Below are 27007 nucleotides of genomic sequence, written 5' to 3' on the forward strand. Positions count from 1 at the left end.
AAGGAGAAATTCACACAAAAAATTTGGGTCTGAAGGTATAAAGCCCTCAATCACCACAAGAGATACCTACATTCTCTTTGCTGGAACCTGTCAACATGATACCTTATTTGGAAAAAGGATCCTTACAGATGTGTTAAGGATTTGAGATGGGGAGATTATCTGGATGGGCCCCAAATGTTATCACAAGTGTCCTTATATGAGGGAGGCAGGAGATTTGATACACAAAGAGAAAGCATTCTGAACACAGAGCAAAGAGATCTGAAGGTGTTGGCCTTAAAGACTAAAGTGATGTGGGCACAGACCAAGGAATCCCACAGCCACCAGAGCCTGGAAGAGACAAGGAATGGATTCCCTACTGGAGCCTCTGGAGGGAGCATGGCCCTGCTGCACCTTGATTTTAACTCAATGATACTGATTTTGGACTTGTAGCCTCCAGAACTGTGGGAGAATCAATTTGTGTTGTTTTAAGCCACCAAGTTGGTAATCTGTAATGGCAGTCACAGGAAACAGGATCTTAACACGTGCCTCAACCTTATGATCCACAATCTTAGTCTATCCATTTCCTGGTGCTGGATCTTGAAACGAGATCCCAAATACCAACACTAATTTAATTTTTTTTTTTTTTTTTTTTTTTTTTTGCAGTACGTGGGCCTCTCACCACTGTGGCCTCTCCCTTTGCAGAGCACAGGCTCCGGACGTGCAGGCTCAGCGGCCACAGCTCACGGGCCTAGCCGCTCCGCGGCATGTGGGATCTTCCCTGACCGGGGCACGAACCCATGTCCCCTGCATCAGCAGGCAGACTCTCAACCACTGCGCCACCAGGGAAGCCCTAATTTAATATTCTTAATGCACCATTTCCACCATCACTTCAGGCTGCCCACAGAGAAATAAAAGTCCCTTTAACCACTCCAGAATTGATGTCACAGACTCCCCAGAAAAGTGCTGTGGTCCCTGAAGCAGGGTGCTTGGCCAGACTGGGCCACAAGTGGACTCCACCAGCTGGCGACTTCTGAGGCTCGATTTCCTTGGCAGTAAGCCAGGAATACGAATGCTTAGCTAACAAGGGTTACTTTGAGGCATAAACGAATCAGCATGTGAGCCTCACACAGTGTCTGGCACACGGTGCACTGCTATACATGGTACTGTTGATGTCATCACCCTTATTATGGTTCTAAAGGGGATTCCTCCGCCTGTTGAAGATACTGGGCCTTTAACAAAGAGTGCCACAGGCTCCCAGCTCAGGATCCTTGCCTGCATCCTCCAGGATTCCCTTTTTACTTGTCACTTTGTCCACATACTGTCCTTTTCAGTCAGGTAGCCACCCACATCCAGTAATATCAAGGCCTTTGCCCAGGGTCCCATGCTTCTCTCCCTATGCCTGCCAAGGAGACAAGTATCCTCCATTTGGCAAAGTATGACCTACACTCTCTGGCTATCCTTTGACTTCCAGGAGGACGTTTCTCTTCTGCCCAACAAAGACCTACTTTCCCTCATGGAGAAGGTCCTTATCTATGCCCAACCCCTCCCACGACCAGCACTGTTCTCCTTCCCAAGACCCTGCTGTGTTCCTTTGGGGTGTTGACTTGGAATCTCTGATGATGAGAACTTTTCAAATGAAACAACAGCCCCATAAAGGGGAGTGAAAGGGTATTTGGAGGAGGAAAGGAAAGAAATCTTTGAGTGGCTAAGATATGTCCAAGATGTGCCTGGCTGTTGGAAACTGGGCAAAGGAGGTTAAAATTCTACAGTAGCATCTGCACCAAGATCTTGAAATGAGGAAGACAGATTGTGTGGGTCAGCAAGAAAGTAACGTCTATGACAGAAGAGAAGAAAGACACTGCTGGTAAACTAAATTCAGAATGATGTCATTTGAGAACCAAGGGTAAGTAAAAGTAGGTAAGAGTTCAGAAGTAAGAAATAACAGAAGCTGCAGGCAAGAGAGTAACAGGGTAAAAAGGCGCAGGAACACATGAGATAAATTAAACGCCTCCAGGCTAGGGCAAGGTGGTATAAAGGACAAACGTGTTGCTTATTGCTAAATGAAAGGAGCCAGTCAGCAAAGAACACGTACTGCATGATTCCAACTATAGGACATTCTGGAAAAGGTAAAACTACAGAGACAGTAAAATAATCAGTGGTTACCAGGCGTTAGGGTGGAGGGAGGGTGAACAGGTGGAGCACAGAGGATTTTTAGGGCAGTGGAGCTACTCTGTACGATACTATAGTGGTGCATATATAACATTATATATTTGTCCAAACCCACAGAACGTACAACACCACAGTGAACCTAATGTAAACTGTTGATCTCTGTTTATAATAATTTATCAATATAAGTTCATCGACTGTAACAAATGTGCCAAAGAATGCAAGACATTAATAATAGGGGAAACTGTGTGGGGTGGGGTGGTATACGGAACTCTGTACATTCTGTAAGCATGAAACTCCTCTAAAAAATAAAGTCTATCAATGGGGACTTTCCTGGTGGTCCAGTGGCTAAGGCTCCGTGCTCCCAATGCAGGGGGCTGGGGTTTGATCCCTGGTCAGGGAACTAGATCCCATATGCCACAACTAAGAGTTCTCATGCCGTGACTAAAGATCCTACATGCCGCACTAAGACCCAGCACAGCTAAATAAATAAGAAAATAAAGTCTGTGAATTAAAACAAAACAACAAAAGATCAGAAGCAGCCCAATTAGTCAGTATGATGAACATGTTCTAAAATAGACTGTGGTGATGGATACACATACTGCGAATATACTAAGAGGCTTTGCATACTTTAAATGGGTGAACTGTATGGTATGTAAACTGTATTTTGATACAGCTCTAAAAGAAAAAAAGAAAAAAAAAAGATAATTCCAATTAGGCTGACACACAGGGTAGGAGGCGGGCCTATGGGATGAGGGGAGGTGGGAAAGGAGGTCCAGGAAGATTTAGTAGGAATCCTTCTGGAAGGCTTGGACGCACAAGTTTTTACCACACTTTGGAACCATCTTGAAGACATGGGAACGTCCAACATGGAGGAGGGCTGATCACCCAAATGGCAGAGCAAAGACCAGCCTGAAGGGGAGGGCTGAGGAGCTTCCACCCTGGGTAGAAGTCAGGATGAGAGGATGGAGAAGAAGAGGGGGCATGAGGACATGGGAATGAGATGCGGCAGCAGAGGGGTGAAGACCAGAGGAAGACGGGGACAGAAATGAACCCATGTGTGAGACATGTCCTGACGACAGCAACAAGTGTTCTCTGTGGGTGGGCTGGGCACAGAGACAGGCTGATGTGGATGAGAACACAGCTGCCTTGTTGGACATGAGGAGGCAGCAGAGAACACCTGAGCAAACTCCCCGAAAATGGCCTCCCTTCTCCTTGGACCTTAACCATTGGGCCGCTGGCCTGTTCTCACCTCGGGGAGGTCCCGGCTCCACCCTCCATGGGTCCTCCCCTTGCTCCAGTCGGGCGATCACATCTGGTTTTGAAAGCAGAAGCCCTGGTCAACGGAGGAAAAACAGAGGGCTTGGTCTTCTGCTTGGTGACAGGCCCAGCCCTCGCCCCTGGGGTCAGACGTGAATGGACTAGGAGGGCCCCCGCATCCTCCCGAGGAGATTTCCCACTCCCTGAACGACAAGCCACAGATCTGCTCTGGAGGTGGAGTGAGCGGCAATACCAGGACCCAAATCTCAAAGGGACCCACTTCCAGCACGTTTTGGCCCAGCCTGGGCACACCCTTGAGATGAGCCACACTCTGGGTCCTGCTATGGGCAGTGCCTGCCTTACCCAGGGAGACCAGGTGACTGCAGGTCTCCAGAGTCACCTCACGGTACAGCATCCTCTGGGCCAGGTCCAGCTGTCCCCACTCCTCCCATGTGAAGGTCACAGCCACGTCCTTGAAGCTCACAGGTGGCTGAAACATCACTGGTGTTACCATGGGACCCTGCTTTCTCGATGAGGAGGTTGGGGGGACAGGACAGTACAGGGGAGGGAGAACCCCTTGCTCAGATCAGACCCAGACTCAGGCCCATGGCTTTTTCATTTCTGCCTGGGTATCTCATCTACCACTGGTCACACCAGTGATCCCGATTTTCTGTCCTAGGAAACAACGGGGACCCCTCTTGGAGATCCCCGTCCCCAGCCTCTCTACAAAATCACAGATTGGAAGCCAGTCAAAGAGGATGCTCTAAATCAGGGGTCAGCACACAGTGGCCCATGGGACAAATCAGGGCTGTGGTGTGTTTTTAGAAGGCTAATGCCATGAGCTGAATTGTTTCCCCATGAATCGCATGTTGAAGTCCTACCCCACAATGTGACTTATCTGGAGACAGGGCCTTTATGGAATTAATGCTAATGGAGGTCATAGGGCAGGGCTCTAATGTGATGGGACTGGTGCCCTTACAAGAGGAGGAGGAGAAACCAGAGGCCTCTCTCTCTCCCTACTATGTGGAGACATAGAGAAGGCACCATCTGAAAGCCAGAAAGAGTCCTCACCAGAAACCAACCCTGCTAGCACCCTGATCTTGGACTTCCAGCCTCCAGAACTGTGAGAAAACAAACGGCTGTTGTCCAAGCCACCCAGCGGGTGGTATTGTGTAACAGCAGCCCAAGTAGACCAAGTTGGCCTCTCTGCTTCACGACTTTCTAGCTGGACACCTGGACGTGTCCCTGAACTTCTTGGCATGAGCTGCCCTGATGCGACTATGAAGACAGCCTCCTGCACCGGGGAGTCTCACAGGACATGAGTGCAACTGACCCCTGGCACCCAGGAAGCACAGGCAAGTGTATGATGCTGGGACCCTGAAGGAGGTCAGGGACCCGCCCCCACCCGCCGTGTGCTGCACCGTGAGCCATCTAAGGGTGACTGTGGCTCTTTATGGGGACACTCTCAGCTGCCCTCCTGAGTGGTCTCAGTGAGGATCAATGGGCCCAGAGTGCCTGCATGTTTATGGAGGCTCAGCTCTGCCTGCCCTCAAGGGCCCACTGAGCAAAAACCACAAATAAAAAGTCTGAGGCAGAGACCTGGCCCAGGGAACCAGGTTTGTGGAGTTCCTGGCTTGTTCACGCAGGGAGCCTGTAGACTTCACCCCAAGGCATAGGGCAGCATTACAGAACTCTCGTTTGTGCTGGCCTGAGGAGTTGGGTGTTATCCTTGGACACATTTTACAGCCAAGGAGACTAAGGCAATGAAAGCAAAGGTCCCCAACTCACCTGAGACAGGATCTGCTGAGAATATGCCTCCATTTCCTCCTCATACCTGGAGAAGCTGTCCTGAAGAGGGCAGAGGTCCTCAGAAGGCAGGGCTGGGGTTGGAAGAACAATTAGGGATTCAGCCCCACCAAAGTATCTCCATGCTCCTGAGTCCATTCCCATCCCCAAAGGAGAGGGTGGCCAATGCCAGCTGAGGACCATCCCTTGGGGAGTGAGGGGCAGAGAGGCGGGGCTCTGACCACGTGTTCTCCCTGTTCAAGGCTCTGAGGTCAGCTGAGGTGGCCGAGCCAGCTTTCCAGTTGTGGAGAGGGCCAGTCTGCCTGGGTCCGGGCCTGGGCTACCCCAGGCTCAAGGTAAATGCCTTGAGGCACGTGCTGTGGTGTCTGAACCATGAGCCCAAAGATACACAGCAGTCCTTCAACACTCAAAGAAAGGAAGGACCAGTATTTCCTCTTATTTCAAGATACTAAATAGGGAGAAGTGGAGGCAGTGTCAAAACAATTAACCGTACAATTAAAAAATATCCCAATGAAACATCAGCTGGTTTCTAAAAACGGAGGTGGGGTATGGGGACAAGGAGGATATGAAAATCACCAGGAGGACGGCTAAGGGCACTCTGAGAGGTGGGTATCATCCTTCTGGAGCTGCTGGGTGCTGCCCCACTGCCCGTGGGCCACACCTATTATCCCCTGCTTTGCTTAACACTGTCGTTGCTTCCCATACTCTGCCCATCTAGTATCTTGGCTGTAGTCACGTGACAGTCCCACTGAGACAGCCAGGCAAAAATCCTCCCGAATCTTGCCCCAAACCCTTCCCTATGTTTGACTCCCTCTCACCCTGCCTGTACCAAAAGCACACCCACGCCATGCACACGCACAGATGTTCACCACACCTAAGAAGGCCGCTGAAGACTCTATATGATGCTACCTTGTTCTGACATTCCCATCCATCCAAGGGCAATCTCCTACTACCCGTGTCTATTTCCACCCTCTGATCCTCTTCTTCCTAGTCTGGAGACACCCTAGGGTGAGGGCTGGGAACACCTCCCCTCCGCAGCCAGACTGCCTGCTTTCGAAGTCCTAGTTCCACCACGTGCCTCTGTAGGACTCTGAACAGGCCTCCTTAACCTCTCTGAGCCTCACCTGTAGACATCCGGGAGAGGAGCAGGCCCTGCCTTGTGGTGCTGCTGTGATGAGTATGTGAGCTGCATTTACGATTGCTTAACATTGTGCTGACACACAGTAGGGGCACAGCAGATTTAATTATATTGGTTATAGCTGGACATAAAACTCCCCTTCTTTTCCTCATGCTGGACCCAGGAGGGGGCTGGTCTGGCAGGGGTCCCTCTTTCTAGAGGCCTCTCTTTCTCCTTCCTTTTCTAGTTTCCTCTTTCCCTGCCTGTGAGGGGGTGGGGTTTCAAGGGCTGCCCCAGGCTTTATGTCCAGCCTAGACCTCCCTCCCAAGTTCCCTGTCACTGCCATTCCCTCCTCCACATCCAGCCATGCCTCTAAAGACTCGATGAAAGAAAATTCATATTTTATGGCAAGACAAGAAAAATTTAAACATAAACTTTTTCTCTGTTTGTTTGGGTCTCTTCCCTCCCATTTAGTGTGTATCCTGTATCTGCATTAACCCTATCTCCTTAGGAGACAAAGTTCCTTCTTTGTAAGGGGTCACAGTGACCCACTACTGGCTTTGTACTGCAGCTCTGGATTACATAAACTGTCAACTCATCATTTGATATATGACCCTTTGTCTCAAAAAGGTATATAACTGTGCTTTGATCTCTAGGGTGGAACAGTCCTCAGAGCTTTCTGAAAGACTATTTCCTGAGTTATAATCCTCAGGTTCGCTTGAATAAAATGTTCCATTTCTCGGCTTCCCTGGTAGCACAGTGGTTAAGAATCCGCCTGCCAGTGCAGGGCACACCGGTTCGAGCCCTGGTCCGGGAAGATCCCACATGCTGTGGAGCAACTAAGCCCGTGTGTGCTCCACAACTACCGAACCTGCGCTCTAGAACCTGCGAACCACAACTACTGAGACTGCGTGCCACAACTACTGAAGCATGCACCTAGAGCCTGTGCTCTGCAACAAGAAAAGCCATCCCAGTGAGAAGCCCACACACCACAACGAAGAGTGGCCCCCGCTCGCTGCAACTAGAGTAAGCCCGTGCACAGCAACGAAGACCCAGTGCAGCCAAAAATAAATAAAACAAATAATTTTTTTTAAAAGTTCCGTTCCTTTCTTAGATCAACTATGGATTAACTCTATTACTGACAAGACTCCTGGACTCAACACAGCTGAGAGTGACCACGGTTCCTCATCTCTTGCACTTCGGCCTCCATCCTGGCTCCTCACTAGACATGGAAAGTCAGAGTCCTCCTCATTCTTTCTACTCCCTTGGCACTATCCCTTGCACTGAGTTATCCACCGCCTGATGCTTCTACTTACTGAGGCTCTGTAATCCAAACCCCAGCCCTCACGCACAACGGAATTTGTGTCCCTGCTCTCCACACCACTAGTCCTGCTCACCAATACAGCCCCCTCTCACACCGAGCCCTTAACTTGGGGCATCACCAAACACAACCAACACAGGCCAACACCCTGGTCCGGAATTTGCCCGATGCCATTTGCTCTGCCAGGACTGCCCCTAATTCTTTGTTCATCTGGACAACATACGCTTTCTCTTCAAGTTAAATTCAAAGTCCACGTACCAGTGGAAGAAAACGGGTCCACGTTCTGGGGCTGGGATGGCCTCGGGGGTACAGCTCACCCCCGACGCGGGTTCCCGGGCCAGGCTCACCTGCGCTCGCGGGTAATGGCGGCACTTCCGGTGGGTGGCGGAAGTGCGCGCGCTCGGCGCAACGAACTACAAGTCCCAGAAGGCTGCGGGCTAGCGGCCGTTTTTCTGGCTTCAGTGGCAGTTTTTCCAGCTGATGCTGCGGCCGTTGCTCCGGGCGGCGGCCGCAGCGGCAGCGGCAGCGGCAGCGTCGAGGCTTTTGGTGTCTGGGCGTCGGCGACCCAACTTTTTATCTCTTACAACAGCTCGGGTTGTGGCTGAGAATGTTGCTCCCTTTAGCTCTGCCCCTCGGCCCCGAATTAATGGACGACTCTGATTCTCCTCATGGGCGTCTGCGACACGGGTCGAGGACGCGACGTTCGTGTCTGAACCGTGCACGGCTTCGTGCTTTCCTCGTGGGCCTTTGCAACGGCCAGACCTGCCGTGGAAGTAAAGGGAGACCACCTGATGAGGACCACAGAAGACGTTTTTTCAGAGCCCGCTAGAGCAGGGGAGTCCACCACAGTCTTTGCGTTTGGCAAAGGCTCAGAGGCCGGCACAGGAGAGGGAAAGCTTGACAGCAACAAACAGAAATGGCCTCAGGTGTGTCCTGAGTGTGGAGTATGGAAGTTGGAGGCCGGCTAACTAGTAATGGGTCATCCTATGTGATTGCTCGGGGGAACTTTTGTGGCTTTCTCTGGCGGGTCGTAAGTGGGACAGGGGCAAAAAATAGAGATTGTGGGTCAGAGAGTTCTGTTATGTGTGGTCTGGCCATTGTTTGTGGGGCTAAGACCCACAGACCTGGAAACCTGCCCTGGCTTTTCAAGGAGGGAGAGACCACAGGAAACCTTCCCAGGCCTGCCTTCTGGTGGGAACCACTCTGGCTCTACTTGAACCTCAGGCATCGTTAAGCTCCTGGGTTGTGCTCTTGTGTCTGGGTTGCTCCCGTGACCAGTCTTCCTTGCCTTGACTCTCCTGGAGTTGACCTTCTTGGTTGCTTTACCGAAGGCCATTGCTTCTTATTTGCACACTTCTTACTTGCTCATGTGACTGCAATTTGTATATTCTTCCAGAATGTCTGGAACCTAACTTCCCAAAGGAGAGTCTTGATGGAGTGGTCTCATACCTCTTGCCCTGTGATTGAATTGGTCAAGGGCATTCTGGCCAAGGAGAAATGACAAGTCTGCTGAGGGCTTCTGGGGCAGTTTCCCTCTCTCTTAAAAATGGACATAAGACACTAGTGTGTCCCCTTATATTGCCTCTGGACAGTGTTGTCTGCATGTAATGTATAGAAAAGTACCGCCATGCCAGCACCATGAGGAAACCAGCCCAAGAGGCAAAGTCAACATGCTGAGAATGGCAGAGCAGAAAGATGGAAAGAAACAGAATAAGTACTGGGATCCTCCCGGAGTCACTGAATCAATATTGCCTATGCCCACCTCGGGGCTTTTCATTATGGTAAAATAGACGACCTTGTTTGTTTTTATTACAGAAAATTACAAACATACAAGAGTAAAGAGAATAGTATGATGAAACCCCATGCTTCCTCTATGCAGTACTCAGCTGCATTTACTGTCAGCATTCTGCTTTTTAAATTTAATCTATCCCTACCTGCTCTCAGCCACGGCTGGATGATTTTGCGGCAAATCCCAGACACATCATCTCACGCATAAATGCCTAAGAACGTATCTCTAAAAGATAATGATTTTTTCCAGAATAGACAAATCCATAGAGAAAGTAAATTAGTGGTTACCTAGAGCTGGAGGAGTTTTAGAGGCGATGTGAGTGACTGCTAAATGGATATCTCTGTCTTTTGGGGGTGATGAAAATGTTCTAAAATTGTAAAACTCGAGTATATTAAAAACCATTGAATTATACAGTTTAAGTGGGTGAATTGTACAGTTTAAGTGGGTGAATTTTATGTGAATGATGTCTCAATAAAGCTGTTAATAATCAGTACATAAGGTTACCAATATCTATTAGAAAAAAGATAGTACACCTGAAACTAACACAACATTGTAAATCAACTATACTCCAAAAAATTTTTTTAAATAAATAAATAAAATGTTATAAAAAAAAAGAGCTAATGATGGCACAACTTCCTGGGATGTCTGAGCGATTGAAAAAAAAGATAGCATGGGAAAAAATGAGTTTAAATAGATAAATACAAAATCATGAACACACCTAAAAATATTAGCAATAATTCCTTAATGTCAAATATCCAGTGTTTACCCCAAATTGTGTCGTCTTAAAAATTTTTTGTTTATTCAAATTGAGATCTGAAAAAGGTTCACGCCTTGCATTTGGTTAATGTGTGCTTAAGTCTTGTAGTTTATGGACTTCCTCCACAAATGCTTTTTCATTTCCATTTATTTGTTGAAACCAGGTAAATTTTTCCTGTAAATTTTTACTACATTTTGGATTTTGGTAATGGTATCCTTATGGTGTCATTTCTCTTTCCCTTGTTTTTCCTGTAAACTGGTAGTTGGATCTAGCGGCTTAATTAGATTCAAATTTGTATGTATATTTGACAGTCTTTCATAGGCGTTGCACGTTTCCTTTTGCATCATATCAGAAGGTACATGATATCTGGCGCGCTTCTTTGATGTTTATTTTGATCATTCAGGTGTTGATAGCCTGATCCGTCTATTACAAAGTTCTCCAACATTTTTCACAGAATGGGTTCTAGCAGTCATTGATGATCGTTGCCTTACACCCATTATTTCATTAGGAGTTACAAAATAGTGGTTTTCTAATTATATCATTCTTTCTGTGTCTACTTGCTGGAATTCTTCCATAAGGAAACATTTTCCCTTACCAACTTCTTTGGTTTCCCTAATGTTGCAGTTTATCTTATGACAGGGCCGAAAGCAAGCTCATCACACGAGATGAGTTGTGCCGAAGCACAGCAGTAGAGGGCTGCCGTTCGCTCAGGCAGAACAGCGCCGTCTGTCTTGTTGTGGTAGCTTTTATTAAAGCATTATCTATGTTTACATTTTAAGACTTATTTTTTTAGCATTCCAGAAATGCCAAAGCAGCAACATATGTTTTTATTGATTCTACAAGTAATCATGGGCTTTCTTGAAAACATGCCGTGCTTCGTCCTTGAGCAAAAGCAGCACAAGAACATTGCCTTGTGTTCCCACCATTCTGGTTATACTGAGGACATCTTATGGATCAGTGCCCGAAGCACCAAGGAGAACACGGCAGCTTGTTGCAATGTTGCATGGCGGGTAGCTTTCACTCGTCGTCGGACTACAATTAAACATGTGATGATTATTATAATGAGCATTAGTAATCCTGCAGTAGAACCAAATAAAGCATGTAATTTAGACATGGGATTTAGATTATTAAGTCCTTGAATAATTCCAGTCCATACTTCTTGTGAATTAAGTCGTTGTAATCTCTTCTGAAAAGTTTGTTGAATTTTCCCTTGTAAATTCACGATTTCTTCTGTCAAATTTTTGTGATGTAATAAATGCTTTTTTATTTTTGCCCAGGGGAATGTAGACTGATTATATGGAACCGAAGTGACACAAAAGTCACTTTGATTCCAGTCACAACGTAGCTTCATTTGTCTTTGTAAATTTACAAGTTGGTCCCCCAACATAACCACAGCTTGTTGTAAATCTGCTATTTCCGAATGTATTTCCGAGTCAATTTGTCGTTGAGAGGACCAAAGCATTTCAGAGTTTTTATGCCAATCAGTTATATAATCAACGGTCTGAATAGATTGTTCTAAAGCAACTCCAGCTACTGCAGCAGTAGCTGTTATGGCTATAATACCCATGACAGCTGCAATCAACATTTCTACAAATCTTTTACTTCTTTTTAATGCATCAGCTAAATATTGCAAAACAGCCATAGGAAGAGATTCTTGCCATTCCCTTCCAAGATTGACAGGAAGCCAAAGACATGTCCGAGCTCGTAAGATATACAAACTTTCAGTAGATATGTTAAAAGATATACTAGAGTTAATGCAGGTATACAGAGAGCAATTTTTACATATTATAATACCTTGAGTCTCATTCCATACAGCTGGTCCCTTTAACAATATATAAGGTAATTTTACACAACTACGAGTATACCGAGTAACATTTTTATGAAAAGTCAAACTATGATTTCCAGATTTGTTAACCATATGTCCTACCCAGGAATTAATCTTTTTCAAAGCTGTCATAAGCTTCCATAAACCCTTTTGGATACGATATCCATTTAAATGAGGACAGGAGGAGAAAACCCTCCTGCATGTCATACTATGGTATCATTAATAGTATTGCTATAAATAGTATTATCCTCTCTATGTTAGTGTAAATTCTTCAGACCCCTTTTTCCTCGGGCGGAGCCAAAAGGGCTCCAATCAATGACGCTTCCCCAAGAAGTATTAGCAAGAACCCGAGCCATTTCTCCTCGGCATCGAGTCCAATGGACCCAATCCGATAATCGATCCACAAGAGGCACCTGACATGGAGGCAAGTAAGGTGCGGAAACATTCTCATTAAGAGTGGAATTAGAACTTTTAAAACTATAAGCACTCAAAAGATATAACCCATGATATCTGTTTTCATTTTTGACAACATTTAACCATGCCTGATAATTCATTTTAAGGCAACGATCTCCCTTTCCCATACAAATAGGAGGTCCATTAACACCCACCGTGTAATTTTCTATTATCCTTCCTTCTTCTTCCGGCTTTAAAGGACCAGGCATCAAAGGGACCAGGCAACCATCCAGACTCATTTACATATACAAGAATTGGGGCATCCCACCAGGTAACCCCCATATTAAAAGGAGGGTTAGGAATATAAGTCCAATAAGTATGGTTAGTACAATTTATCTCATTGGCTGATATGCTTATTATCTGTGCAGACAACACTGCCAACATAGCCACAAAAAGATTGGTGCTAGTGAGGGGTTTACCCTGTGAAATGACAAGATTTTCAGCAGTGCCTGCAAACTTTTTCACTTGCCCGCAGGTCAATGGAGACGCCCTCTTTGTTCGATCCAATGGCACACGGATTGCTCTCTTGCTCAAATCCATCTCCGCGAATCCCTTCGTCATTCCCGTCACATCAAAGCTACGCTTAGTTGCCATCCCGAAGCTTTATCTTTTTAGCCGGCACCCAATAGGATTCAGCTCCTGCAGAAACAAAAGCATATCCCCGGCCCCAACGAAGAACCTCGGCAGGTTCCCAAGTGTTAGTATTTTCATTTAATATAAAAACAGGCTAAGTTCTTGTGTACTTATTTGTGTCCAATGTCTGTCAGCTGCACTAAAATCATCTTCTCCGTGATTCAAAAAATTAAGAGTAAATAAAGCAATATGTATTCTTTTCCTAGGACTTTGTACCTCATCTCCCCCTTTTTGTTTTATAAGCATTTCTTTCAAAGTGCGGTTTTGTCGTTCAATAACCGCTTGTCCCGTACTGTTTCCTGGGATACCTGTAACATGCTGTATATTATGTGTGGCAAAAAAAGTCTGACATTTTTGAGAGTGATATGCAGAAGCGTTATCGGTTTTTATGCTGTCGGGAATTCCCATAACAGCAAAAGCTTCTAATAAATGAGTTATTACAGCATCAGCTTTTTCAGAAGATAATGGAGTTGCCCAGGAGAAATGAGAGTGGGTATCTACAGAATGATGAATATATTTTAACTTTTCAAAACCAGGATATTGAGTTACATCCATTTGCCAGATAGCATTAGCAGATAAGCCTTTAGGGTTAACTCCGATATTCAAACAAGGTTGATTAATGGCAGCACATTGCGGGCATGTACGGAGAATAGTTTTTGCTTGTTTCCATGTAAGATTAAATTTATTTTTCAATCCTCTGGCATTAGTATGATATCTGTGATGTTCTGCTGTAGCTAACTGTACGGTACCCACTAAAGTATCAATAAAATCATTTCCATCTACCAATGGGCCGGGTAAATGAGTATGAGTGCCAATATGAGTAATATAAAGTGGTGCAGTACGTAGTCTAATTATATGTTGTATTTGCAAAAATAAAGAGTGCAGTTCTGATCCATCACTTGGGATAAAAGCGGTCTCAATATTTTTAACTGTAAATTCCACATGCTGAGAGTCTGTAATTATATTAAGAGCAATTGGATAATCTTGTAACAATAGTATTACAGCAAATAGTTCTGTTTTTTGAACCGAAACATATGGAGATTGTAACACATTTTGATCGTGACTGTTAGCATATCCTGTTCTTCCCATTTTATTGGCATCAGTAAAAAAGGTTGGTCCTATAACAGGATTTGATTGAACTATTTTTGTCAAAATTTAATTAGTCTTTTTCAAAAATTGTAAACGTTTATCAGAAGGATAGTGATTATGTATTTTGCCTATATAATGAGCACAGGCAATTTGCCAGTTATCCTCTAGTTGAGCCTTTATGGCAGTTGCAAGTAAATTGGCATGATAAGTAGGAGATCCAATATCATGGCAAGCTTTTATATACTCCTCAGGTGGAGCGTTTACAGCCCGTAAAGGTCGCAATGCCTTCTGGCGTTCAGGATTTGCATTCTCAAAGGCCAAAGATTGTAATAATAAATCTTGCACGTCTATTTGTGCTACAGCTTTTTGAATGGCTGCACGCAGTCTAGACAAGAAATCAGTGTAAGGCTCACCAGGCCCTTGTATTAACTTAGTAAAAGATTGTGCTGTTTTTTCAGGGGGTTCCATTCGTAACTATGTTCGTAAACAACACATACGTATTTGAATGATTCGTAAATCATCAAATTGAGCTTGAGCCTGTAGATTACTAAATGCGCCTGCTCCTATTAATTCATCTAAAAGTGGCCCTGGAGGATTGCGGGCCGCATTAGTCCTTGACATGTTTTTAGCTTCCTCTTTTTACCAAGTCTTAAATTGTATATATTGTCCAGGTTTAAGAACAGTTTTGGCAATCGCTTCCCAATCATGAGGAATTAGTATGCTTTCTGTAGCATACCCAGACAAAAGTCCTTAAATATAATTAGAATGTATCCCATACGCATTGATGGCTTCTTTTAGCATTTAAAAATTTTTTATATCATGATGGTTATACTCAACATTTACATATCCATTCGGAAATTGATCATTAGCAGGCATAGCTTGTCTAACAACAGGGAAAGCAAAAAATGATTCAGAATATTGCTTTTTTTCCTTATTCATCTCTTTTCCAATAAAAGTTTATTAGATTCAGGTTTTAGAGGAAAGCGAAACTGACGAGAGGCTCCAACAGGATAAGCTGTTAATTCTAAAGGAGGAGCCGAAGGAATAGTAGGACATGGCTCATTGTTTTTATTTTTTTTCAATTTAACCATCAAATTTTTTAACTTTGAAAGTATATCAGAAATCTCATTCTGTTGAGAAAGTGGCATCTCATTTTGTTTGCTAGCTTGCTCCCGATCTTTATCACCATCAGAAAAAGCCCCTTCGTCACTGGAACCTGAAAAATCCTCTCCTGTCTCAGACACAAGGGGAGGAGGAGGCGGAGGAAGGTCCTCTATAGGAGACTTACGAAACAGAGTACGAAAAGCAGCAGAATGGTCGGGAGCAGAATTTGGACGCTGAGGGCGCGCCCCATTTTTATGTTAAGTTTCAGATTGTAATGGTTCCAGGGCAAGGGAAATTAATTTACAAAGAGACCAAACACGGACAGATATAGGGTCTCCATGCTGATGAGCTGTTCTTAAGGCTTGTATAACCTGTTTCCAAACTTTTAAATTCAACTGGTTATGACCAGTAGGTTGAAACCAGTAACAATGTTTACGAACCAGCGCAAACAATTCATCAAAAGATTCTGGTTTCACTTTCACTCCTGAACTCCGTAGTAACTGTTTCAGGAGTCTAATGTATTGAAATTCTACTGAATGGGAATTCTCCATTACAGTTACTCTACTGATCCCAAAGGTTTCGGTTACTCTTGAGCGGACCAATTTCCCCTTCGGTCCCGCGATCACGCGATTACTTACCTTCAGGTCCCTGTTCGGGCGCCACCTAAGATGTACAGGAGAGAGAGGACAAATGCTTCATTCTTTCCCTTTGCTTTGAAAAAACTGAGATGTGTTAGCATCCTTCAAAGGCGGCCAGTGAGTGTGTTTTATATACTTGGATTTTAAACATATTCTCTGTGTTTTAACCTATTTCAGTGAACAATTTGATGCTTCAATTAACCAAACTTTGGCCAAGATCAGCTCCTTCAGTCTGGCTCCTGTGTCCTTTTGACATGACCTCAGTAGCCTTTGATAGCTTATTTACTTTCCTGTCTGAGAAGATGTTACAGGCTCATTCTGTAAATTTCCAGTACCAGCCTTGGAATTGGCCATTTTGCTGAGGAACCCTGGTTCTGTTTAATGCGAAATGTGTTTTAGAGACCATAATCTGGGTACTAGTAGTACTCATTGCTACTATGGTAGTTATTGTTAAAAACCTCTTCAGTGGACATTTAAAAATCGGGATATATATATATATATATATATATATATATATATATATATATATTTAAGAGAAACATTTTAGAATTATCCTGATATTTCTATATCAAATTTAGTGTGACAGGGCTTTAATTATTTATTTTATGCTTTGATTTTTTTTTTCAAGCTGAAAATCTTGGCTCCCAATTACATCAGCAGAATTACTTAGTTGCTTTGTGTTTCAAATTACCTCCAATCTTATTATTGACAGTTCAAGAGTTATTTGCAGTTCTTTTTGTCCTTAAGATCTATCTGTATGGTGAAATTGCTGTGTTTTTAAGTTAATGGAAATAATTATTCATGTGATAAGCTTTTCACTGAACACTTTCAATTTTTAGAGATCACTTAAAACTTAAGTAATTTCTAATTATGCAAAGCACTCTCATGGTTCCAAAATGAAAACTACAAAAGCAAAATTACACTTAGAGAAGCCTAGCCTCTTTGGCTGCTCCTCCCTCTATCCCTGCCCTCTCCCACTGGTAATCATTTATATTAATTTTGGATTATCCTTCCACTTAAAAAAGTAGCTAAGCAAATACATTCTGCACGTGTATCCCACACTCTTCCTTGGGTAAAATATTCCATACCACACATAGTGCTCTGATGTACTTCGTTGCTTATACCTAATGATTTGGCAGGCAATCACTCTCGGCCAGCTGCTAGGGCACCATTGTGTTGCAGGACCACAGTTCCTTCTACCAGCCCCCTACTGATGACATGTAAGCTGTACTGAGTATTTTACTATTACAAACAGTGCTGCCATGGATACTCCCGTGCCTACGTCATTTTGCATTTTTGGCAGTGTATATTTGGAATAGATCTCTAGAAGTGGGATTACTGGGTCAAGGATAAATGTGTTTTTAATTTTGCCCAATTCCTGTCCTTTGAGGTTATACCTTTTGCATCCCACTAACAATGTATGGTAGGAGGTGTTCCCCACCGTCTCATCAGCTGGCTATGGCACCAAACTTTTGAATCTTTGCCAATCTGATAGGTAAAAAATGGTATTCCAATACAGTTCTAATTTGTGTTTCTCTAATGAGTGAGAATTTCTCTAGTTATGAGCATCTTTTAATATGTTTAAGAACTATTACATTTCTTGTTCTGTGAACTGTTCATATTTTAGCCATTTTTTTTTGTTGGTCTTTTACTCTAGCTTTGGAATTTCCTTATTAGCAATATTAACCTTGCAAATTGCAATTTCCCACAGTTTGTAATCTTTTTATGTTGCTAATGGTGTTGTTGTTTCTTTTTCATGCAAACGGTTATTTTTACACCACCAAATTTATCAGTATTTTCCTTTATTGCTTCAGGATTTTGATTCATGGGTAGGAAATAGTCTCAAGTTTTGCAGACATTCAACCATGTTTCTCCTAGTACTTGTATAGCTTCATATTTTACATTTAAATCTTTGATCCACTCAGAATTCATCCTAGTGTAAGGTGTGAGGAATGAATTTCATTTTATCTTTTGCCACAGGTAGACTAAGTAGTTTAGCAAAATGTCTACTTTTTCCTCACTGTTTGAGGTGCTCCTTTTATCATACACTAACTTTCCGTATGTAGTTGAGTCTATTTCTGGATTTTCTTTTCTGTTGAATATGTCTATCTACTCATGTGTCAATACTACAACTTTAAAATTATAGATGCTTCATAATACAGTTTACTATCTAGTAGTGCTGGTCTTCCCTCATTGCCTTTGTTTTTCAGGGTGTTTCTGGTTTTTCTCTATTATTATTTAGTGCTTATAAATTGTCAAGTGTTGAAAGAGGAGCTAGTAATAACAACAGTAATAGATTAAGGGCTTACTGACTACCAGCCTGGTAAAGCACACGTGTGTATTGACTCAGTTCTCCTTTTAGCAACCGTATAAGATAGCCTCTATATGAACTTCCCCTTGGAACAGATAGGAAAGCTGAGGCACAGAGAGGTTAAGTAACTAACTCGAAGGGCACAGCTGGTAAGACACAAAGTCCAGATTTGAACCGAGGCCATCTTGCTGCAGAGCTTGTGTTTTTTGTTTGTTTGTCTGTTTTCAAATAGCTGCCGGTTTTAGACCAGACTGACTTGGAAATCCTAGATTCCCTCAACTCCTGGTTTGGTCTAAGCCATGTCTCCTCTCCTCTGGAAGATCAATTTCCTCATTGTTACTGGGGGAGCCCTCAAAGTTGGGGTGTAAAAGCTGAGTGTTGGTGCCACTGGCAGGAACCACTCTGTCTCACATGGATGAGGGAATATTGCAGGCGGAAGAAGCCCAGCACCCCATCCAGGACCAGATGGAACACTGCTGACTAGCTCGCCTTCGGTCAGCTGGACCCCCGCAGGCTTGAGTGCGCTCCTAGTTCCAGGAACAAAACATTGCCCCATTGGGCAGCCCCTCACAAAACTCCAGGGGGCGCCACTCCCACGCACTGCTCACACATCCCTTTCCTTCCCATTTTGTGGGCTTTTAGCTTTTCAAACCAGCTTTTCTTTCTCTTGGTGTCATGAAAGGAAAGGAATTCCTTCCTTTGGCTGTTCTCAGTGAGAAGACAGCAGGGATATTCTCTGCCACTAGAGCTGCAGCAGCTACGCTGCTGTATCAGGGGATCACCTTGCAGAGGTAAGGAGACTTGTCAGCCACCTGGACTATAGGAGCTGTTGCTATCCCCTGTGTGAGTAAACATTAACCTCTAAGTAAAGTCTCTAATTCTGACTGATTGTCTTATCACCAATGTGGCCCTGATGATATACTTCTGAGAACGTTGACCCTGCTACCCAGCCCTGTATTCCAGGGAAACAGCAGCAGTAGAAGAAGCCTCTCTACCTTGTGCTCCTGGAAACTTCTTACTGCAAAGAACCACCCTTCCACACTTGACTTAGATAAGACTTGCAGATAACCCCCTTGTTTACCTAGGATAAGACCAGATACTTTTCCATTCTTTGTCTCACACATGATTAACTGAGCTGTTTGTCCCATTGGTCAGTTAGAACTTTTGTTGACCAAGTTTTAGTTAATCTTCTGTCCTTCCCACAGGACCGTGAACTTTGACATCAGCCTGGGCCGGCGTCAGAATGTTGATCAGCCCCTCCTTAACAACTCCTCCAGAAAATCAGCTGACAAACAAAACAATATTTTGAAAAAATTGCTTGATCAGCTGCCCAATGCCTCTTCCTTCTAGCATCCCTGTAAAAGCAAAGCCTTTTTCTGCCTGACCTTTGAGATGCAGATCTTGTGGCCAGAGCTATTTTCATTTGACACCCGCAAGATCCCGAGAGTTCCCTTTGTTAAAGCCCCAGAAGACGGCGGTTGCCACAAGCCCCATGCCTGGGGTGGAATTACAGGCTTCTGCTAGATGTTCTATTTATTTATTTATTTGGCTGCGCTGGGTCTTAGTTGCAGCATGCGGGATCTAGTTCCCGGACCAGGGATCGAGTCTGGCCCCCCTGCATCGGGAGTGCGGAGTCATAACCACAGGACCACCAGGGAAGCCCCTACATGTCTTATTTAAACGGAATTTGAAGGTCAGAGCCTCACACCAACTTAATACCTAAGATGCACCTCGGGGTGGTGCAGAGTGAACCTGGCCGAGGGCTTCTTGTTGCTGAGGGCTTGATTTCAGTGAAAAACAAGATTCTATGGGCTTAGTGTAGGGAAGGGTCTTTTAGACCCCCTACAGAGCCGGGAATGAAAGCCATTCTCTTAAGAAGTTTCATTGCTAGTGTCAGAAGAGTGGTTGAGCAGGCATTCCCATCTTTGAGGCGCTCTGGTCACTGCGTAATTCAAATGCACGCTGCACATTAGGGAGGGAGAGAGGAGGTGCAAACAAACAGAATTTTATGTTTAATTTTTTCTCATCCTGCCTTAAAATATAAAATTTCTTCCATTAAGGGAAAGCAGCAAATACTGACCCCCAGGAAAACTACAGCCAGCTTATGGAATGAATCTCACTCTGGTTTCATGCCAGACACTCAAGTGCGATAGACTCAGGTGATGGGCAATGGGTTGAAGCTCTTCCCTCCTGAGACAGGCCGGGACCTAGGATCCTCTGCCGCGGAGCTGGCACCTGGACAAATGTCTCCGCGAGCAACGAAATGCAAAGCAAGGTGCTGGGAGCAAGGGCAGTGCACCGCACCTGCGCCCTGCACACGCCGCCACCAACGGGTGGGCAGACCTCCTAAGCCACCCCTCTGGGCCGACCGCTGGACTCACCCCTACCCTCACCCCACGTAAGGAACCAGCTGGCTCCCCCTCATGCGGCGAGAAAGGGTACCTGTTACCTGTTTTCGCTTCCTTGTGCTGCAGCATGAGTCCTAATAAAGACGTACCTGAATTTCTTAGCTGGCCTTTTATCAGTTCCTATTGATTAAGGAAGCCAAGAACTCTGGGTGGTAACACTCCCATTTCTAGGTTTCCTGCATCACTGGCCGCTCTCCCCAGGCTGAACACAGAAGGATGTAAGGACGTTCTGGGTAAATGGCACTAATGAGTACAATGATTTGAGCATACATACCTTCTGTGTTGCCCAAGCACTCTCAGTTCTGTGATGAGATTCTCCAATGGATTTCAAGTCACCTCCTGAGAAACTACTGGGTCCTCAATGGTGACTCTCTGGGGAACCCAAGAATGATAGGAGGTGTGGCCATCACACACTTTTCTAGAAATACTTCCCGGAAGCCAGGTAGCACTTAACTTCTTAGGTCCTTGTCCTCCTTCTTCCTGATATCCTCAAAGGAGGTAAATAGTCCACAGGATTCTATTTTTGTTCTGGACTTTTAAAATTTGTTCTTAAGTAATTATCACAGGAACATTTAAATTTTTTTTTTTTACATTTAAATATTTTTAAATGGGACAAATCAAATCGACGATTTATCCATTCCACTTTTATTCTCGCCCATGTACAAACGTATTTTAATATGACAGCACAATCACGCACTTCATGCATTTTTCACTTCACGTCATAATTATGTCTTACAGGATCTGCATAAAACAGATTAGAAACTACACAAATGTCCCCAAATGGTAAAATATCTAAGTAAAAAAGAACATTGATGTTACATTTCCATCAACCGTTTCAATCTCTGTACAAATAATGTAATCATCTGAGGAAATAATTTCCCCACCTCAGTGCTTATATTATTCATTTTCGTGTTCTTGTTCCTTCTCAGATTTAGGCCTCAGTGCTATTAAGAACACTGCCTAGTAGATCAGCTTTTGTAGGACTGTGTCATAAGAGCAGAGATTGACCATATGTCATTACACTAGAAACAGTTGTTTAACAGTTTTCTTCAAGAATGAGTTCTCTGATGTCCAGCAAGGGGAGAGCACCATCTGAAAGCCTTTCTGCACTGATTACATTCATAAGGTCTCCTTCACTATGAATTCTTTGGTGTTCCATAAGTCAGATGGCCTGCTGAAGGCTTTTTCACAGTACATCCAAGTTTTTTGTTTTTTTAAAAAATTTACTTATTATTTCTTTTTGGCTGTGTTGGGTCTTCGTTGCTGTGCACGGGCTTTTTCTCTAGTTGCGGCGAGTGGGAGCTACTCTTCGTTGGGGTGTGCAGGCTTCTCATTGCGGTGGCTTCTCTTGTTGTGGAGCACAGGCTCCAGGCACGCGGGCTTCAGTAGCTGCGGCTCATGGGCTCTAGAGCACAGGCTCAGTAGTTGTGGCGCACGGGCTTAGTTGCTCCGTGGCATGTGGGATCTTCCCAGACCAGGGCTCGAACCTGTGTCCCCTGCGTTGGCAGGCAGATTCTTAACCACTGTGACACCAGGGAAGCTCCTATTTTTTTAAATTTTTAAATATTTATTTACTCGGCTGTGTTGGGTCTTAGTTGCAGCACACCAGATCTTTGTTGCCGGGAGCAGGCTTCTCTCTAGTTGTGGCGCTCAAGCTCTAGAGAGCGCAGGCTCAGTAGTTGCAGTGTGCAGGCTTAGCTGCCCCAAGGCATGTGGGATCTTAATTCCCCAACCAGGAACTGAATCTGTGTCCCCTGCATTGGAAGGCGGATTCTTAACCACTGCACCACCAGGGAAGTCCCTCATGTGGTTTGTCACCCTTATGAATTTTCTGATTCACAATAAGATAAAAGCTCCGTCTGAAGATTTCCCACATTGATTACATTTATATGGATTCTCTCCAATATGGATTCTTTGATGTCCAATATGGTGACAATTCCGGTGGAAAGACTTTTCACACTTACGGCATTCATGAGATTCCTCTCCAGTGTGAGTTCTCTGAAGAGTAACAAAGTGAGAACTCCAACTGAAGCATTTCCCGCACTGATTACATTCATAAGGCTTCTTTCTTTTCGATGTGAGTTCTTTGATGTGAAATAATGCCAGACCTCTGAAGGAAACACTTCCTATATTAACTACATTCATAAGGCTTCTCTCCATTATTCTTTTTTAAAAATTTTTATTTATTTATTTTTGGCTGCATTGTGTCTTTGTTGCTGCACGCAGGCTCTCTCTAGTTGCGGTGAGCAGGGGCTACTCTTCGTTGCAGTGCGCGGGCTTCTCATTGAGGTGGCTTCTCTTCTTGCAGAGCACGGGCTCTAGGTGCACGGGCTTCAGTATTTCTGGCACTCAGGCTCAGTAGTTGTGGCTCGCGGGCTCTATAGAGAGCAGGCTTGGTAGTTGTGGTGCACAGGCTTAGTTGCTCTGCAGCATGTGGGATCTTCCCGGACCAGGACTTGAACCCATGTCCCCTGCATTGGCAGGCAGATTCTTAACCACTGCGCCACTAGGTAAGTCCCTGCATTATTCTTTCTTTGATGCACATTAAAATCAAGGATGTGACTGAAAAACTTCCCACATCGAATACAACAGAACAGTTTTTCTTCAGTGTGAGTTTTCTGATGCCTAATTAGTTAAGACCTCCTGCTGAAAGCTCTCCCACGTTCACATTCATGGAATCTCTCCCTAGTACAAATTATGTAATATCAACAAGTTGGGAGCACCAGGTGAAAGATTTCCCACATTGATTACATTATACAGTTTTTGTTAGGTATGAGTTCTTTAATGGGCAACCAGCTGAGAACTCCACATAATAGATTTACCACAGTGGGCTTCCCTGGTGGCGCAGTGGATAAGAATCCGCTGGTTGGCTTTCATTAAATTCCAGCTCCAAAGGAACCATAATGGTGGCTGTTTCTATGTTCTGTGATCTAGGAATCTGAGGCAGCGGAAAGCCACATCTTACTTTGTGAATGGGACCCTTCTCTACCTTCTCCAGCTTTCAGCTGACTCATTGTAATTCTCCCAGTTACTATCCTCATCCATTTCCACAAGTTCAGCTGCCTCTGCCCCAGAGGATACATGTGCACCCTTTTCCACCAGACAAAAGTCTAAGTCCCAGGCTCACCAAAAAGTCTGAGCAGCCTACTCTTCCAGACTGTTGGAATTTCCTACGCAATCTCCATGTTTCTGTGAGAACAGAGAACCATTCCACACAATCCCAAGCCCCTAGTTCCTTGCGGTTTTGCCAACCCTAGGCACAGTGCCTGCCCCCTCTCCCTTTCCCAGATCCAGTGCTTCCTGGAGGGATAGACCATCCCTTTGGGTACAGTATCCATTGGTGGAAACTTTCAAATCATGTACACCCCCTGCTATTACTGCAGAAGCAAATTACCACAAACCCAGTGGCTTGAACAATACAGATTTATTATTTTACCCTCTGGAGATCAGAAGTCTATCACTGGGCTAAAATCAAGGTGTTGCCAGTACTGCATTTCTTCTGAAGGCGCTAGGGAATTATTCCATTTCCCTGCCTTTTCCAGCTTCTAGAGGCCCCTCACATTCCTTTGTTTACGGTCCTGCGTCACTCAAATCTCTGCTTCTGTCACCATATCTTCTTTTCTTACTCAGATCCTCCTGTCTCCCTCCTGTAACAACCCTTGTGATGATACTGGGTCCGCTGGGATGATCCAGGATTATCTCCCTGTTTCAAAATCCTAGTGTAATCACATCTGCAAAGTCGCTTTGGCCACGTGAGGTACCATATTCACAGGTTCCAGGGATTAGCAGTGAACATCTTTGGGGGCCATCATTCTGCCACTCACAACCCTCCACCCAGGATATTCAGACACATCCTGAGCCCTGATCACAAATTTATGACTGTAATGCTGGGTGGTACAAGTGTGAATTACGTGCGGTTGGGGAAAGATTAGGAACCACCAGTTTATTTATTTATTTGGCTGCGCCAGGTCTTAGTTGCAGCACGCAGGGTCTTCGTCGTGGCATGGGGGGATCTTTTAGTTGTGGCATGCGAACTCTTAGTTGCAGCATGCATGTGGGATCTCGTTCCCTGACCAGGGATCGAACCCAGGCCCCCTGCGTTGGGAGTGTGGAGTCTTACCCACTGGACCACCAGGGAAGTCGCGTGTATATTCAAATCCCGCATCACTTCATCCTACGCTAAGGAAAGCGGAAGCTCTTCCACTCCCCTCAGAGATGAGTTTCTCTGACCTTCTGAAGAAGTCAGCTTATGATATTAAGTTATCCATATAGCCTTATATCTTTCCTAACTCAGCATTTATTACCTTCGGGTTTCTTTTCGTGAGGGTGGTGAGTACAGAGGCTCCTGCCGTGGGACGAGGGCATTGCTGGCCCTCCTGGTGACACCATCCACCATTCCCTCGGTCGATCATCCTCCCGCTCCTCATATAATCCTGACAGATGTCCATTCATCTGAAGGAGGTTCGTGCAACCACCTGCCCTGCCACCTGCTGATCATGCTCCCAGAGCACTCCCTTCACCTGCCTCGGCCCCACTCCCCGTATCTACCCCAGCACAACCTCCCAGGTCTACCCAGGGCCCACCCCTTTTGCTTTAACATTGCTTCTTTTAATCAAGTCATTAGTGAGAAAACGTTTAATCAAAGAGGTGGGAAAAAACACACAGAGATCCTACCACAGAAATATATAGTTTATTTATCTAGGTTCTCTTTCAATCCTTGTCCATATGCATAAATACTTTACCACAAATATAATATCAGTGCACAGACTTTTTGGTACCTGGCTTTTTAAACAGATTATAAGCATTTTCAGGTTTCACTAATATCGCTTTTAATAGCCAATGAACAAACAAATTAAAATGGCAAATCAACTGAGCGAAAAATTAAATGTTTTTCCAACTGATGTATTCATTAGCGATGCTCCCCACTGCTTTTCTTACTGACTTACGTACAGGGCGGTCTCCCCGGTCATCCTTTGGTCTTGAGAACTTCATCACTCAAGGCTTTCCACATTCAGTCCGGAATCTCAACCAGGCTCGCTCGTGTGACACTGCAGGATCAGGCTGCAAAGGCGATGTCTCTTCACCTGGCTTGAGGGCTACGAGGTAGGCTGTTTCTTCTTGCATTTCACCCCGCTGTGCGTTTTCTGATGCCCTATCAGGTGCGAGCTCTGGGTGAAGGCCTTTCCGCACTTGTTACAGGTGTAGGGGCGCTCGCCGGTGTGAGTCCTCTGATGCCTGATGAGATGGGAGCTCTGGCGGAAGGCTTTGCCACAGTCCTGACATGGGTAGGGCTTGGCCCCGGTGTGAGTCCGCAGGTGTTGGGAGATGGCCGAGCGGTCGTTGAAAGTCCTTCCACACTCGTGACACTCAAAGGGTCTCTCCCCAGTGTGAACCCTCTGATGCTGCGTGAGGGAGGAGCTCTGCACGAACGCCTTCCCGCAGTCCGGACACACGTAGGGCTTCTCTCCCGTGTGGATCTTTTTATGCACGGAGAAGTACCTGGGGTTCCGGAAGGTTTTCCCGCATTCGCTGCATCGGCACACCTGGCTCCCTTTGTGAATTCGCGTAAACGTGATCTGCTGAGTGCTCCGGGGTAAGGTTCTCCCACAGCTCCCGCTCTCCTGGTCCTTTCCCCTGCTGCAGCTCTTCTGATGAAGTTTTACACAGGGGTTGTGTGTCATCTTCTTGACCGTGGGGTCACGCTTGCGCAAGCGTTTTCTAGGAATGGTCTTCTGAAGGGAGATGTGGCTTGTGTCGGGACCTGTGCTTGCCTGGGGTTTGGGGCTTTCACCGGGTGGCTTCTGAGGGAGGGTTTTTTCCTGAGTGAGCACTACTGGTTTCAACACTGTGTCCAAGACCTCCGGGGCCCCAGCCTGCAAGGTGTCTCCTGAGGTAGAGGGCTGGGTGTCATCCCTCGAGAATTCCTCCACTTTCAGGTGGCAGGCTGGCTCTTCCTCGGGTGTGTTGGGGTTTGGAGTTAACTGTTTGCTTTCCAGAGTAGTCTCCCACCCTGAAAGAAACACAAAGGTACAGATACTGTAAACAGAAAGTGCTAAAACGGGTCGACAGTACGACATAATTAAATTTCCAGAAGCTGTGTTTTCCAAGTACAGTCACGCACCCTGGGGAGGGAGACTGAAAGCAGTGAAGCAGCAAAGAGCGGCACACCGAGCTTGGGCAAGGGCTGCGAGCGTCTCCCAGCTCTCAGAGTCCCTGTTCTCATTCACCCTCAGGGTGGACAGCAAATCTCTCCTTCACTGGACCTGAGGCTGCCTCTGTTCTTACGAGCCCCACCCCTCCCGAAGTACAGTGTCAGCTAGAGGCCCTGGACGGTGCAGGGGACCCGAGGGC

General features: G+C 45.2%; 1 protein-coding gene across 3 annotated transcripts in view; it reads right to left on the bottom strand.

The window, feature by feature from the left end:
* Positions 1-27007, bottom strand: part of ZNF274 (zinc finger protein 274) — a 74896-nt gene that overhangs the window by 26900 nt on the left and 20989 nt on the right. For 2 of the 3 annotated variants that reach the window (XM_032614899.1, XM_032614901.1), the window contains one exon: positions 25328-26666. In XM_032614899.1, the coding sequence (XP_032470790.1) occupies positions 25753-26666 (914 nt within the window). In that variant the 3' untranslated portion in view covers positions 25328-25752. Of the gene's footprint in view, positions 1-25327; positions 26667-27007 lie in introns of those variants that run through there. The other variant, XM_032614898.1, reaches the window with a different exon arrangement.

The sequence above is a fragment of the Phocoena sinus genome, chromosome 19 (genome assembly GCF_008692025.1).
Source record: "Phocoena sinus isolate mPhoSin1 chromosome 19, mPhoSin1.pri, whole genome shotgun sequence".
NCBI classification, from domain to species: domain Eukaryota; kingdom Metazoa; phylum Chordata; class Mammalia; order Artiodactyla; family Phocoenidae; genus Phocoena; species Phocoena sinus.